At 39.0% G+C, this 17,004-nt stretch overlaps 1 protein-coding gene across 1 annotated transcript in view; it reads left to right on the top strand.

The window, feature by feature from the left end:
• ZNF605 (zinc finger protein 605) overlaps positions 1-5,571 on the top strand; it is a 49,849-nt gene extending 44,278 nt beyond the window's left edge. The window contains exon 7 of the mRNA XM_023648174.2: positions 4,650-5,571. Coding sequence (XP_023503942.2) covers positions 4,650-5,419 — 770 coding nt within the window. The 3' untranslated portion in view covers positions 5,420-5,571. The remainder of the gene's footprint in view (positions 1-4,649) is intronic.
• Positions 5,572-17,004: the final 11,433 nt, after the last annotated feature.

Genomic DNA, 17,004 nt, shown 5'->3' with positions numbered 1-17,004 from the left:
TCTTTTTGCTGAGGAGGACTGGCCCTGAGCTAATATCCGTGCCCATCTTCCTCTACTTTATATGTGGGATGCCACCACGGCATGACGTGCCAAGCGGTGCCATGTCCACACCTGGGATGCAAACCGGCGAACCCCGGGCCAACAAACCAGAACGTGCGCACTCAACCGCTGCGCCACCGGGCTGGCGCCTGTGTGGTTTTCTTTACATGTATCCTGCTTGGGATACCCTGAGCTTCTTGGGTCTGTGGGATGGTGTTTTTCATCAAATTTGGAACATTTTCCGCTGTTATTTGCTCAAATTCTTTTTCTGTCCTATTTGCTTTCTTCTGTTGACCCTCCAATTACAAGTGTATAAGACTTTTATATAATCCTACAGGTCACTGATACTCTATAAATTTTTTTCCAATTTTTTGTGCTTTGGTTCGTATAGTTTCTATTAACCAATTTTCAAGTTCATGAACCTTTTCCTTTATAATGTCAAATCTGCAAAGTCTGTTCAGTAAGTATTTTATATCAGCTGTTATGTTTCTCAGTCTAGAGTTTCCATTTGGGTCTTTTAAAAAAAATTAATTTCCTTTTCTCTCCTGAAATATTCCATCCCTTCACCCGTAATATCCATGTTTTCTCTAAATTATTTAATATATTTGTATTTATTTATTTATTTTATTTAAAGATTGGCACCTGAGCCAGCATCTCTTGCCAGTCTTCCTTTTTTTTTTTCCTCCTTCTCCCCAAAGCCCCCCGGAACATAGTTATATATTCTAGTTGTGTCATGTGGGATGCCACCTCAGCATGGCCTAATGAGCGGTGCCATGTCCGCGCCCAGGATCCGAACTGGGGAAACCTTCTGGTTCATGTTTCAGTCTGGCTGCGGCATTCTCCCTACACTCTCAGGTCTGTCTCACTCATCTGTCTGTGACTGGCCCTTTAATCCCTCCATAGATTTTTTAGTTTTAGTTGATATAGTTCTCACTTATGCTATTTCTGTTTTATTGTTGTTGTTGCTGCTGTTTTTTAAATGTGCTGGCCTTTTAAATATTGCCATGTTTCTTTCTCATGTTTTCACTCCTTTTATTGTGACTTTGAGAGTTTTAACATCCCTGTTTTACATTTATGTCCAATATTCCTTTTTCTCATGTTTTTAGAAGTTAGATTCTACTTTTTATTATTTCCGCTGACTCTTGCTTGTGCTCACATTTAAATTTTAGAGTAAGGTTTCGTGTTTGTCTGTCAGTCTTGTGCAGCTTGGGTTGAGAGTGTCCCTTCATCAATAATTGTTTTGCTTCTACTAAGTAACCCAACAGGGGAATTGCTGGTCAGGGACCACTTTTTTGTTAATTACATAGCTTGGAAGTTCCAAGATCTTGCAGGTAGGAGACATTGGAACCACAGATCTGTGTGAAGAAATATCCATGACTGTAAATTCTCAGCGTTGGAAAAGCTTTTGCAAATGTGCTGTTAACTTTCGTCCATGTTCTTGTGTGACGCTGGAATTCACGTGTTTTCACTGCTGTCTAATCCATTTTTTGACTCCATAATGATCTGTTTTTCTTGTCAGTAGATGTTTGAGCTGTTTTAAACATTGATGCTCTATAAAGGCTGATATTTGTCGCCTGGTACACATGTGCAAGAAAATCTCTGAGGCATGGGCACCAAACTTTCTCTGTAAGGACCAGATGGTAAATGCATTAGACTTTTCAGGCTCTGAGTTCGCCGTGGCTCCTCGTCAGCTCTGCTGCTGCAGTGCGAGAGCAGTCCCAGACGGTGCATGAGCAGAGGTGGAGGCTGTCTTTCAATCAACTTTATCTTAAAGAATAAGTGCTAGGCTAGACTTGGCCGTGGTCTGTAGTCTGCAGCCCCTGCTCTAAGGTATAAACTTAGGGAATGTAGCTGCTGGGTCATAGGAACTGTGAGTGTTTCACTTTATAAGATGATGCCAAATGGTTTTACAAAGACTGCGTCAATCCACTCTTCCACCAGCAGTGTGCTTGTTTCTGTTTATCCACATCCTTACCAACTCTTGATATTGTCAAGTTTTTAATTTTTGCCAATCTAGTGGGTGTAAATGATAACTCATTGTAGTTTTAATTATTCCACTCATGCTCTTCCATTCTAGCTTTGTATAAATTGGACTTGCTATCCAAGATTGAAAGCTCTCTCAGGAAACGATGTGTTTTATTCGTCTAAACTGACACCTACAGTGGTACCTAACACATTTGTTGATCAGTACACATATTCTGTATCATTTTATCTTATTTAAAGCACATAAAATAAAATAATAGGAATTTTAACAGATTTTTGTTTCTCAAGTAAAGTGTAATGCAAGACTAGGTATATGATAGAGCGCCTATATAAGGAATCCTGATAAGAATGGTCAGAATAAATGTATCAGTTAGGAATGCTTTCATTTACAAGTAACAGAAAACCTAAATAATAATAGTTTAATAATAAGGCCATTTAATTGTCTCCTATAAGACACCTGGAAGTAGACAGTCTTGGGCTGGCACAGCACTTCACTGGTGTCATAAAAGATTAAGGATATTTCTAGTGTTTACCTCTATTGTACTTCACAAGTTGGTTTTCTGTACTACACGTATTGCCTCGCAGCTCAAGATGGCTGCTGTAGCTCCAAGTATACCGTCTGTATTACAACAGGAAGCATGGTAGATGGGGGCAGAGGGCACTATCAGTATCTGTCTCTTGTATCAGAAAAGCAAAAGCTTCCCCAAAATTCCCTTCTCACACTTCTTCCCTCCCATTGCCAGAACAGAATCATGTGGCTAAATCTAGATGTAAGAGACAGAAGCACAAAGGGAAATAGGACTGTCAAGACTCGCTTAGAACCGTTATGACTTGTTACTTCGAACTGGTCACATTTTCACCCCTAATATAAGTGGGGTTTGCAAGAAAGGAGGAGGAAATGGCTACTTTGAAGGCAACCAGCTCCTGCTACAGTGTTTGTTTACATCTTTTGCTCCAGTAAGTATTTCTTCCGATTTAATACGCACCTGCTCTTTTAGGGATCCTTGTCATTTGAGGATGTGGCTGTGGTCTTCACCTGGGAGGAGTGGCAGCTGCTGGACTCTGCTCAGAAGAGTGTGGACAGAAGTGTGGTGTTGGAGAACTGGAGCAGCCTTGTGTCGCTGGGTAAGGACACGCTCCTGTGTGGACTCAGACTCTGTCCCGCCAATTGTCTTTTCCTATTCACTTTCTAAAAACTGAGGCCTTCAAGTGTTTAAAGATTTAGGGCTTTAGTTTAAGAATTCAAAATTTCTTAGTCCTTTTTTGTCTTCAGAGTTTTGCATACTCACACCCCATATGAAAGGCCTCATTGTGAAGCCTCTGAAACATTCATTTATTCTTTAGAAGGCTGAAGCCCAAGAAACTGGGCTCAAGTCCTCTGATTTACCATGTACAGGGTTTCAAGTTATCAAACCAGATGTGATCTTCAAATTGGAGCAAGAGCAGCAATGGATAATAGATGAAGATATCACAGGTCAGAGATTTTCAGGTGAGTGATTGGTAACCTGTCATATGTGAGACTGGAATTTAAATGCCAGTTTGCAGTGGACAGTGAAGATAGTGAAGGGTGGGTACCTTTGAAATGTTCTTTAGAGAATCTTGAAGTCCTCAGCCTTTGGAAGTGACTCAGGACCATTGATGTGAGTTTCTCGGATACCCAAATATCATATCATGTATATCACATATCCGTATTAGGATAATCTGTCCTTCTTTGCTTTGATTTTAGAGTGAGAGATGTTCCTCTTATCTGTACTGAGGAGCTTAGTGTTGTCGTTCTCATGTAGGATCTTGTACATTCATGTTCCCTCTCCACACCCCAAACTTTAACCTGCCAATAGATTCCTTTTCTTTTCTCATGTATATGGATTCATTGTGACTTTTTCCTCTCACTTTTCTAATTCCCTCCTATTTCCTTTCCCTTCTATTGTTGAACCCCTCAGATTACTACTGGATGTCCTCGGTTATTTTTCCTGGATTTCTTTGATGATAGTTTACCCCTTCTATGCCTGTAACCAAAGGAATAGCTTTGGTGTCATCGTTCCCTACCGTCTAGTGCAACTTTTTGTTGCCTTATCTCAGAGTTGATTGTACCTTTGCCTAGAAAGAATTATTATATCTTGGCCTCTAACAGCCTATTTAGTCAAAGATTTTTTTCCTTTTCCTTGCCTATTATTGGTTTTCTACCTCAGTTTCCATGAGAGCACTTTACTTAATTTTAGTTCCCAAACAAAAGCATATGGTTGTGCATGAGCATTTCTGCGTTTCTCGCTCATAAGTTCTGGTTCGTCGGGTTCACAGTTATTGAAGGGTTCACAAAGTATGTTTATTGTTCTACTCTTTAGAATACTGGAAGGTGGATGATTACAAAGCTTGGCGCCAAGAAATCCAAGACAGGCTTAAAAGTTTGGAACAAGCCCACGAAGGTCGTGCAAGTGGAAAAATAGTTCAGTCAGGCATGAACCTTTCACTTTTAAAGCAAAAAGCCAGTAAGTGTGTCCCAAATGGAAAACATTTGAAATATTCATTAGATTTATTTACTCAGAATGGAAATTGTGGAAGAAAGAAGTCTTGTAAGTTAAATGGATATGAAAAATCATTTCTCTATAAAAAACATGAAAAAACTTGCATTGGATTAAAATACTATGAATGTAATGAATGTGGGAAAGTCATCAGCAGGAAGTCACGATTCGTTGTACATCAGAGAACACGTACAGGAGAGAAACCCTTTAAATGCAGTGAACGTGGCAAAGGCTTTTCCCAGAAGTCACACCTTGTTACACATCACACAGTTCACACAGGAGAAAAGCTTTATGGATGTGAATGTGGGAAGGCTTTCTCTCGAAAGTCACATCTCATTACACATAAGAGAACTCATACAGGAGAGAAACCCTATGAATGCAGTGACTGTAACAAAGTCTTCTCTCAGACATCACAGCTCATTATTCATCAGCGAAGTCATACAGGAGAGAAACCGTATGGCTGTGGTGAATGTGGGAGAGCCTTTAGTGGGAAGTCACAGCTTATTACTCATAAGAGAACCCACATAGATGAAAAACCCAATAAGTGCAGTGAATGTGGGAAAGCCTTCAGAGAGAAATCAAGTCTCAATAAGCATCAGAGGATTCATGCAGGAGAGAAACCATATGGATGCAGTGAATGTGGGAAAGCTTTCAGTGGAAAGCCACTCCTCATTAGACATCAGAAAACTCATTCAGGAGAAAAACCCTATGGATGTAATGACTGTACAAAAGCATTTATTTGGAAGTCACAGCTCATTATACATCAGAGAACTCACACAGGAGAGAAGCCCCATGGCTGCAGCGAATGTGGGAAGGCCTTCTCCCAGAAGTCATACCTCATGATACATCAGAGAACTCACACAGAACAGAAACCCTAGAAATACAGGGAATGTGAGAAACTTAAGAAAATAATCACACTTCTTTCTGTACCCTAAAACTCATTTATAGAAATTCTGTGAATGTCATGAGTACAGGAAAGTCTTTGGATGGAAGTTATACTTCCTTAAACGTCAGAGTGCCAGCTGGGAGAGTGAGCCTGTGCACAGTGAATGTGGCAGAGACAGGAGAGCAGAGAGCTGCTCATTGTAAATCAGGCTATTCATACTGAGGAGAAAAATCATGACTTAAAAGAATATGGAAAAATATTTCCATAGAAATAATGTTCAAAGGAAATTCAGTTTACAACTGTGATACTGCATCTTTAAAGAAAAGATTATATATTCAATTCTAACTCATAAGTGTGTGAAGCTTTAAAGATATTTATGTATTTGTCTATATATGTATGTTCGATAGTCATGACAGCAGAACAAGAAGCATATTCTTTCAGAGGTATATGCGGCTTATATTCCTGATTATGGCTACATAATATGAAATTTATATATTTTCAGAGCATATGTGAAATGAATATAACCATGAACATGCTATGTGTCATGTACATAGCATGGCATCTGTCAAGAGTTCTACACAGAATATCATTTACCTTGTCCTACAACAATAGAAGGTAAACTAGGTCAAGTTATTGACTTATTATTTAAAAAATAGTCTAAATTGTATTACCAGATACTTTCTTGGCACAGGTAAATGAGTTTGAGAACTTCTACCATGCTCTGTCTTCAATAACAGGAGCTGGGATTTTTTAAATAAAATCTCCAGCTTCCTCTGAGTCGCCAGTTTATATACAGAATTGCTGTTCATATTAGATACGTAAAAGGCAAGAATGCAAGTTAACATGGCTGACTGAGCAAAAGAGAAGCTCTGATTTGTATTGCTCATCAATCTAAATATGTGAAAAATGGAGGCAGTAAAAACAAAAGGCCCACAAAGCATATCCTTCTGTTTTTCCAGTGGGATTTCTGTGCAAGTTCAGTTGTACATCGATCAAATATAATATGGCCAAGAAACTATCTGTATTTTATGTTAATATGATAAGACATCATGTTATCTGTTCTCTGCCAATCTTTTAATGTTTTCCTTAAGTCCTTTGCAGATAATTAGAAAAAGAAACCCACTTTATTTTTAAAGGGCCATGTAATTCTTTAAGGTTACATGCAGAGACTTTGCTAGGAGAATTAGGATTTTTGACAGGTTGATTCAGAGATCTCATACAGATGAGGCTTTAGAAATTGAGTTATTTTATTTGTAAAAGATCTTTGTTTAATTATTTAATTACAAGAAACCTTGCAATGTGCAAGATGTTATCTTGCTTTTCAATGCACCAACTTTTATTTAAGTTAAAATTATTAATAATGGGCCTTGAAAATGCCAAAAACCTTTTTGATGGTTGGTGAAATTTAGAGATTTGCACTATTCCCTAAACGTGTGATTTTTCTTGTATTGCCAACACAAAAATTTGTCTTTGTTGAAACTGTCTATTATGCAAGTTGTGCCTACCTCTGTTTAGAATTCTTAGTAATTCCTCTCCTTGGTATCGCTTGACAATGGCCAAATCCTTTCTTGAATGATTGTAACATTCAGAATTACAGAAAACCAACTGTTTTCATTAGCGAAAGGAAGACTCTTTAGATTGTATATCCAAGAGCAGACATTAAGTGCATATGGGGTTGTATTCAAAGTTAAAGTTAGGATCTAGGTTGGCAAAGTATCGCTGTAGGGTATGGTTTGACCCCAGATTTCTTACGCTGCCTGTATGAGGAGGTCTCCATTACTCTGAAGTGTCATGAGAACATTGGTGGCTGGTTTACCAGTCAGGGCCCAACCTTGAAAATAACAACTACTCTAAGTAAAACAGAAGGACTTTACAACAGGAAGTTGATGACACAGGTGATGGGAGAAGTGAGAAGCCAGAGAGGGCGGTGAGATGGACAAATGAGTAATTATTCGTTCACAGTTTTTGCTCTCCATCCCTACAAGCTTGGATTCCTCTGGGTTAGAGGTCTTAATTCTCAAGGAAAGAAGACTTCTACCAAATGGCACAAAAATAGTTCTGTGACACTGGAAGTTAAAAGTTTTCAGCTTCTTGTGCAAGTGAATCAACAGTCAGAAGAGGAGGTTACTATTACTGCTGAAGTTTTTAATCCGTGGAGTTTAGGCGTTGCTGCTGCACAGCTGGGGCCAGGTGGACCATATATGGAACCAACAGATTCGCTGCTGAGCCTTTTACTGTTTCCGTGTAAGATAGTAAGTTTCAGTGGGAATCTAAAGCCCCTCAGTGAGGATAGGATTACTAGGAATTCAGATTCTTCAGTAATGAAGATTTGGGTTTCCTCACCAGGTAAAGAACCTTGACTTGCTGATAGCTGGCTAATGGCAAGCATAACATGGAACAGGTGGCAGAAGAAAGTTATAAAAAAAAAATCAACCAGGAGCCAGCACAGTCGTGTAGTGGTTAAGTTCACGTGCTCCGCTTTGATGGCCTGGGATTCACAGGTTCAGATCCCAGGTGTGGACTTACACACCACTCATCATGCCATGCTGTGGCAGCATCCCACATGTAAAACAGAGGAAGATTGGCACAGATGTTAGCTCAGAGCCAATCTTCCTCACCAAAAAAATCATAATAATAACCAGAGTTGTATGATAAGTACAGAAATGAATGTACCTGCTATGCATATTTTTCTTATGTTTCAACACATTTTTCCTATGTTTTGTTTTGATATGGAGCATTGGTGACATTTTGTTTTATAATTTAGTTCATAGACCATGAGATCAAGAAAAGTTATGTTGTGTCTAGACATCCTAGACTTGAGATGTGAACAGTAACTTATAGAACTTTGTATTCCTCTTGCTGGGGGAGAGAGTGACTGTCATTGTGTGATTTGTTGATTCACAATAGGCAGAAGTGTCACATGTGTATCACAGAAGTGTGAGAAGAAAGGATGCTGAATAACAAAATGGTGGGCTGTGCTGATCCTGGGCCTGCTTGGTCCTCAGATCCATCCCCTGTCCTCCCCCAGCCTGCTCTGCTCTCAGGCAGGGCAAGTCTGCCTCATGGGATGTGTTCCAGTCTCCTGTGTCAGGTGCTTCTAGAAGAGTTTGGTTAGTGGAAGGTATTAATGGGAGATTGGAGGGTGTGAGATTAGTAAAAACTAGGGTATTTCTTCCCGTCTGTGCCCCAGGCATTCTCTCCAGCAAAGGCCGTGTCCCCTCTTTAGCCCCAGCTCCTCCTAAATGGCCTACCATGGTTACAGCACCGCTGGATGACCCTGGCCTCTGGGCTCCGGTAATACCTCTACCTCCTCTGACCCCTCCAGCCTAGTCTTGGTAATGAATTCTTGCTTCTGTTGAATTCCTGATGTCTTGCCACCCTCGTTGGCTTCCCATCTGTCTTATTGTTACCAAGAGTTCAGTCTCTGAACTGGGTCCCAATCCAAATAACGAGAACAGAGTTTTAGGTGAATAGGAAAATCAGCTTTTTTTTTCTTTACCAGGTAAAGGGAGCTGACAACAAGCTGGTGCCTTAGGAGCTGCTGGCTCTCTTTTAAGAAGTGGGTGAGGGATTTTAAAGATTTGCAAGGAATGTGGCTTCTTGTAGGGAGGGGGAGCCTGTGGCCCTGCCGGTTCTGCACTTTCCTGCATTTGGCCTTGGGAGGCTGTTTGCAGGGAGGCGGTGGTGAGAGAAGGGAATCTGCAGAGGGATGTCCTTTGCTGTCTGCCTCCATGGTGGATGGTGGATTCCGGTGCCAGGAAGCCAAGGAGCTGGGGCCTGGGAAGCTTCAGCTTCTTGATCTTCTCTGAACATCAGTTTCTTTGTCCTAAACTTCAAGGACCTGTGATGAGCCACAACTTTAGTGGGAGCCCAGCATGAGGCCATGTGGGCTTTAACATTGTGTAACTTCTATTTGGTTGTGAAGCTCAGGGAATCAAGGTTAAAGAAACAGATAGTTACATGTGAGTGTAGCTAAAGCAGCAGGGGAAGGGGTGAGTGCTTTTGGTTTTAACCTGGTATATGCTGGGCTCAGTGTAGGGGAACCACCAATAGCAGGGCTGGTGTTAATTAGGAGCCTGTAGCACTATCCCTGTGTAACCAACTTCTCATCTTGAATTCCCTCTGTTTTACTTAGACTAGTTCTTATTTTCAAGATTGGACCCTGTGCGTTACAGCTGTGGGAGAAACAGTAGATAGTGGTTGCAGGTTCAGAGCAGGTTCAGAGCCAGCACCTCAACCTTGCAGAGTATATGAGTTCCTAGCAAAATTATTCATAACAGCCAAATCCTGGAAACAATTCAAAACAGCTTTTGGGTGGATAAAGGAAATGTGGTATACCCATACAGTAAAATACTTTTCAGCAATAAAAAGTTATGACATAGTTGCAGCAAGAAAGGAACCAGACACAAAAGACTAGATATTCTGTTTGTGTGAAAATATCCAGAAAAGGCAAATCAAAAGAGATGCAGATATGTGATTGCCTTAGGCTGGGGGTGAACTGCAAATGGGAATGGGGGTACTTGTAGGGGTGATAAAACTGGATTATGGTGATGGTGCAGAACTCTACCTATTTACTGAAAGCCTTTGAATTGGACACTTATAATGGGTGAATTACACCTCAATAAAGGTGTTTAAAAATGGGTAGAGCTAAAGGTAAAAGTAGGAAAATGCACAATTGTAATTGGAGATTTTTTTACTTCCTTCTTACTAATAGAACAAGTGCACGCAAAAAATCTAGAAGGATATAAAGTATTTGGGAAATTTTATGAACGAACCTGACCTTTTGACATTTACAGACCTCTGCACATAAAACCTGCAGAATGTACATTTTTTTCAAGGAACATTGGACATGGAACATTGACTAATATAGACCATATGTGAAGCCATAAATCAGGTCTCCATAGATAAAAATCATAGGATATATTCCATAATAACAATAGAATTAAAACAAATATAATAGTAAGCCATGTAGAAAATGCCCATATAGTTGAAAATTAGGCAATACACTCCTAAGTAACACATAAAATAAGGAAGAAATCAAAGGAGAACTTAAAAACATAGTTTGAATTAAACGATAGGGAAAACAACACACCAGACTTAAAGAGTTGCGGCTGAAGCTGTGCATTAAAGGAAATTACAGCTTTAACCTGTCAGAAAAGAAGAAAAGTCTAATATCAGTGATTTAAGCCTCAGCCTTCCAGAGATTGAAAAAGAGCAAACTAAATCCAAAGTAGAAGGTGGGAAACAATAAAGACAAAAGAGGAAATCAGTAACCTAGAAAACAAAAAATTGAGAAAATTAACAAAAATGTAATTGATTCTTTGAAAATATAGAATGGATAAACCCCAGCTAGACCAATGAAGAGAACAGAAGAGTCAAATTACTCCTGGGAGGGACAAAAGAAGAGTTGTCATTACAGATCCTGTAGATGTTAAAAGAAAAATAGGAGAATTTACAAACAGATTTTTTCCTAATGTATTTTACAGCTTAGATGAAATGGACACTTAGATGAAACTGACACAAGGTAAAATATATGGCTCTATATCTATTGCATGTATTAAATTCACCTCAGCACAAAAGAAAATTCACTGATGGGAATTCTATGAAATAATTTATTAAAACAATACGAATCCTACACAAATGAAGAGGAGTAAGAAATACTTCCCAACTCATTTCGTAAGGCCAGCATAGCCCTCATACCAAAACCTGCCAAAGATACTATAAGAAAAGTAAAATTACAGACCAATTCATGAATACAGATGCAAAAATCCTGAACAAAATATTAGCATATCATAATTAACAAATAATAGCAACATAGGAAAGTGATACTACATCATGACCAAGTGGCATTTAACCCAGGATGCAAATTTTAATGAATATTTGAGAACCAATTGATGTAATTCACAACATTAACTAAAGAAAAATCATCTCAGTATATGCAAAAAAATTTTTGACAAAACTCAAATGGGAACATTTTGAGGGATTTGGAAATAGTTTGTCTCTTGGGGTGTTGGAGACAGGTCTATATTTATCATAACTCATTAAACCACACAATTAAAATACATGCATTTTGTTGTATGTAAATTATGCCTCAATGATAAACCCTCAACTCAGCCCCCACACAGCTCAATCTCTGATCGAAGTGCACAGAACCTATATTACTTTCCTGAATTGGTAAAGGGGTAATCCTCTTTGATCTAAGAGAGTATCATCTGGAGAGCCTTTACATTTCTTATTTATAGAATATTTAATATAAAATTTAAAATGGCTAAATATGCCAAAACTCAAGAAAATGTTACTGATAATCAAAGGAAAAAAACAGTCAATAGAAACAGACCCACACAGGCTGGTACCATGGCCAAGTGGTTAAGTTTGCATACTCCACTGCAGTGGCCCAGGGTTTCACCGGTTTGGATCCTGGGTGCAGATGTGACACCACTCATCAAGCCACGCTGAGGCGGCATCCCACATGCCACAACTAGAAGGACCTACAATTAGAATATACAACTATCTACTGGGGGATTTGGGGGAGAAGAAATAAAAAGAGAAGATTAGCACCAGGTGTTAACTTGGGTGCCAATCTTTAAAAAAAAAAAGAGAAAGAAGCAGATCCACACTTGCTTCAGAAATTGGAACTGGCAGAAAAGGACCTTGAGATAACTATCATTAATAAGTAGAAGAAGACAGGAAGAGGTAGACATAGTGAATGAAAAGATGTAGAATTGTAATAAACTGAATGTGTAGAAAAAGGGATATTCTAAAACTAAAAATATGATGTCTGAGATTATGAGCTCATTGAGTGGGATTGACAGCAGAGAAGATATAGCAGAAGACAGGATTAATGAATTTAAAGTCAGTTCGATTGAAATATCTGTTAAAAATTAAAGTCAGGAGTGGGAGAAAATATTTGCAAATTACTTATCTAAGAAAGATCTTTTATCCAGAATATACAAAGAACTCTCAAAACTCAAAATAAGGACACAACTCAATTTTTTAAGTGGGCAAAATACTTGAAAACTTCCAAGAAAATATGTGGATTTTAAATAAGCACATGAAAATATGATCAACATCGTTAATTATTAGGGAAACTACTATTACAGTGAGATGTCACTACACATCTTTTAGGCTCACAACGGACAAACAACTGAATATTAAATGCTGGTGAGGACGTGGAGCCACTGGAACAGTGGGAATGCAAGATAATACAGTCTGGAAAGCAACTTGGCAGTTCCTTATAAAGTTAAGTATACATTTACCATATTGCCGATTTTTGCCCAAAAGAAAGGAAAACTTATTTTCACATAAAAACCTGTATTGAGATGTTTATAGCCATTTTTGTATATTCACCAAAAACTGGATTCAAACCAAATGTCCAACTGGTGAATGGATAAACATACTGTAACCAACAGAATAGGTAAATGTCCTGTGCCACGTATCATGGAACACTGCTCAGCGATAGAAAGGAGCAGCCCACCAGTATATGCACAGCATGGCTGGGTCGTACGCATTGTGCTAAGAGAGAAGCTGTGCTCAAAATGCTCCATTTATGTGACATCCTGGAAACGGCTTTAATTACAGAGAGGGAGATCAGTGATAGCCAGGGGTTGGAGGTGAGGAAGGAAAGTGGCTTCAAAGGGGCAGCAGGAGAGGGTTTGGGGAGAATTTTGGGGGGATGAGGGAAGCGTTTGTATCTTGATTGTGGTGACAATCACATGACTATGCATTTGTCAATACTCGTAGCACTTCACGTCAACTGGAGTGAATTTGCTATATGCATATTTAAGATAAATAAAAGTAAACTTTTAAAAATCTGCCTGGTCATTTTTATAGTCTCCTGTTGCTTATTTATCTTTGTGATTTCCTAATTGATTTATTTAAATCATCATTTTATAGCCTGTATCTGATCATTCTAATGTCTGATATCTTTTGGGCCTAAATCAGTTGCTTTTCATTGGATGACCTTTTCCCTCATAATGGCTTGTTTCCTTGTGGGTTTGGTGATCTTGGTGAACCATTATTTGTTTACTTTAATCTGTAGGCATCTTGGGTGAATCAATTGGAGGACGTTTTCCTCCAGAGACAATTTTTGTTGATTCTGCTGAAGTCTGGGGGGCTGCCCCCCTGAGAGCCCTCTGGCCCGTCTCCACATCCTGGCCGGATGTGTGGTCTGGGGTTCAGCTCCTCTACCTCAGCAGTGTCTCCAGGCCCAGGTTCTGTTCTCAAACCTGCTGTCATTTCTATGTAGGGAAAGTGCCTTTTCTACCTGCTCGCGCTTTACCCAGCTCCACAGTGTCAGAGGAGCCTCTTGCCAACCACAAGACTCATTTCCCATAAGCCACTGTCATGAACATGATTTTTACTTGTCCAAAATTTTCTAAAGTTTTTCTGTAAAAATAACAACTACGTGATAACTGTGAGAAAAGCCTGGAGGTTTTTTAAAGCAGTAAATTGAGGAAAAAGCTCCTGAGAGCCACTTATACTTGTTATAAAGATGCAAGAATGGATAGTGTGAGCATCGCTAGGAAATACATGCAGATACATCAGACTAAACAGCTTCTGCACAGCAAAGGAAGCCATCAACAAAACGAAAAGACAACCCACTGACTGGGAGAAAATATTTGCAAATCATATATCCAACAAGGGGCTAATTTCCAAAATATGTGAAGAACTCGTACAACTCAACAACAAAAAAAATGAACAACCCAATCAAAAAATGGGCAGAGGATATGAACAGACATTTTTCCAAAGACGGTATACAGATGGCTGTCAGGCACATGAAAAGATGTTCAGCATCACTAATTATCAGGAAAATCCAAATCAAAATGCAAATACAATGAAATATCACCTCATACCCATCAGAATGGCTGTAATTAACAAGGCAGGAAATAAATATTGGAGATGGTGGGGAGAAAAGGGAACCCTCATACACTGCTGGTGGGAATGCAAACAGGTGCAGCCACTGTGGAAAACAGTATGGAGATTCCTCAAAAAACTAAAAATAGAAATACCATATGATCCAACTGTCCCACTACTGAGTATTTATCCAAAGAACTTGAAATCAACAATACAAAGAGACTTATGCAGCCCTATGCTCATTGCAGCATTATTCACAGTAGCCAAGACATGGAAGCAACTCAAGTGCCCATCAACTAATGATTGGATAAAGAAGATGGTATATATACACAATGGAATACTACTCAGCCATAAAAAGACAAAATTGTGCCATTTTCGACAACATGGATGGATTTTGAGGGAATTATTCTAAGTGGAATAAGACAGAGAAAGACAAATACCATATGATTTCACTCACATTTGGAAGATAAACAAACACATAGATAAGGAGAACAGATTAGTGGTTACCAGAGGAGTGGGGGGCAGGGGAGGGTGAAAGGGGTAAAGGGGCACATGTGTCTGGTGATGGATAAAAACTGGACTATTGGTGGTGAACACGATGCAGTCTATACAGAAACTGAAATATAATGTACATCTGAAACTTACACAGTGTTATAAGCCAATATGACCTCAATAATATTTTAAAAGATACATGCAGATAAAACATTTATATGATTTTTTCATATGCTGAAGGTGGGGAATGAATAAATTTGTGGATCAGTGACATTAGTCCAAATTGTTAACCATTAGGAAATTATTTGAGTACTTTCTCACATATGACAACAAACTGATTGCAAAAGGATTTGAATTTTAATATATATATAATCCTATAAAGCCAGTCAGAAAAAATATAGATGAATATTTTTACAATCTTGAGTGGAAAGGCCTAAGAATGATACAAAAGGCAAAAATTCTAAATGAAATACTATCAGATTTTACTGTAAACACTTCTGATTTCTGAATTACAAGTTAAAAGGCAAATAATTAGTTATAAAATATGTTTCTCACGCATATATGACAGGGTTAATACTATATGTGTGTATATGCGTATGTGTCTTATAAATCAATACAAAGTGAATTGCCCAATAAAAATGGTCTGAAGATTGACTCAGCTAATAAGAGGACCTGTTTGTCCTTCTTTTCTTCCTACACTTTGGAATTAGTATCTGGCACTCAAGGAGCCATCCTGAACTATAAGTTGACCATGAGATGAAAGCCACTAACTAGGGTGGTGGAATAGAAATGTAGGGAAATGTCTAATGATTTCATGGGGCCAGCACACCAGCCTGCCTATGGACTTCTTTTCATGAGAAAGAAATTTCCATATTGTTTAGATCACCTTTTTCCCCCTGGTATATACTACCAAGCCTAAACCAATGGATAAAATATAGTAAGATTTCTAATGAAAAAAATGGTGGTTGCCTTCTTCATCTTTCTCTCTCCTGTGTCTATTGCTCTGTAGTGTATGTGCATGTGTGTGTGTGTGTATCCTCCTTTCCAGAGGAGTATAAATTAGTACAACCAGTTTGGAAAATTATTTGGCAATATTTAGTGAAATGTAACATATGCTTTTCCAAAGAGACAGCAATCGTACTCCCAGCAGAAATGCATACATGTGCTGACCAAAATACTTAGACAAAAATGTTCATGGCAACACTGTTAGTGGTAGCCAAAACTTGCAATGACTCAGATATCCACCAGCAGTAAAATGGAGGAATAAATAGATGAGAATTCACAGCTGCAAATACAACTATGTGCACAAGACGGATGAATCTAATAAACGTAATGCTGAGGAAAGAGACCGTACCCAAAAGAGGACACATGTATAATTCCACTCATAACAAGTTTGAAAACAGGCCAAACTAGTCCGCTCAGGATAGTGATTACTGTTAGGAGAGGAGCTTGAGTCTGGAATGGGGTCAAGGGGTGGTGGCAGTGCTGGTTACATGGATGTGTTCAGTGTAGGCGTCCATGCTCTGTACTCAATGTGCACTTTTCTGCACGTGTACTTCAGTAAAAGTTGTTCAAATAATGAGTGAAATAAAGGCATCTTCAGACAAAATGATCAAAATAGGTCATTACCTCAAAGCCCCAATAAAGGACAACAAAAGCTTGTAGTTCATGAAGCAATTAATTGAATCCAAAAGAAAGAGTATGCCACCCCAAAATATGCCTCTATGGGGTATTGATTATTTTAGGTTGATTATATTTAAGAAATAGAAGACTCAGGAAGCTTTTCTTTTACCTCCCCCTTAACTGCGTAAAAGAATTTAGATAAATGCCTGTAGTAGGAACAGCTATCGCCAGAGATACCTACACAGAATATGGGCTGAGTGTAGTGCGGGAGACTGCACAGGGCCTGGAGAGCAGAGTCCTCTCCCTGAACCGTTGTCTCTGCAAAGCATGCAAACATTTGTTTACCAAACAAACATTTGCTTTTCCATCTCCATGGGCATTGCCTTCCTCCCCTTTGAAGTCCCAAACACCACCCCCAACATCCTCTTCTGTCTTTAGCTGAAGATGGTATTCAAGGAGATGACTTCAGCCATTTGGGGGAGTAACTTGGTTTTCCTGGGTCTCTTCCATGAATCCATGTTGTTAAACTTTGTTTTCTCCTGTTAGCCTGTCTCAAGTCGATTTAATTCGTAGACCAGCCAGAAGAACCTAGAAGGGTACAGGAATAGT

This window comes from Equus caballus, chromosome 8 (genome assembly GCF_041296265.1).
Source record: "Equus caballus isolate H_3958 breed thoroughbred chromosome 8, TB-T2T, whole genome shotgun sequence".
In the NCBI taxonomy this organism is placed as follows: Eukaryota; Metazoa; Chordata; class Mammalia; order Perissodactyla; family Equidae; genus Equus; species Equus caballus.
This window is presented reverse-complemented; position numbering and strand designations above follow the sequence as displayed.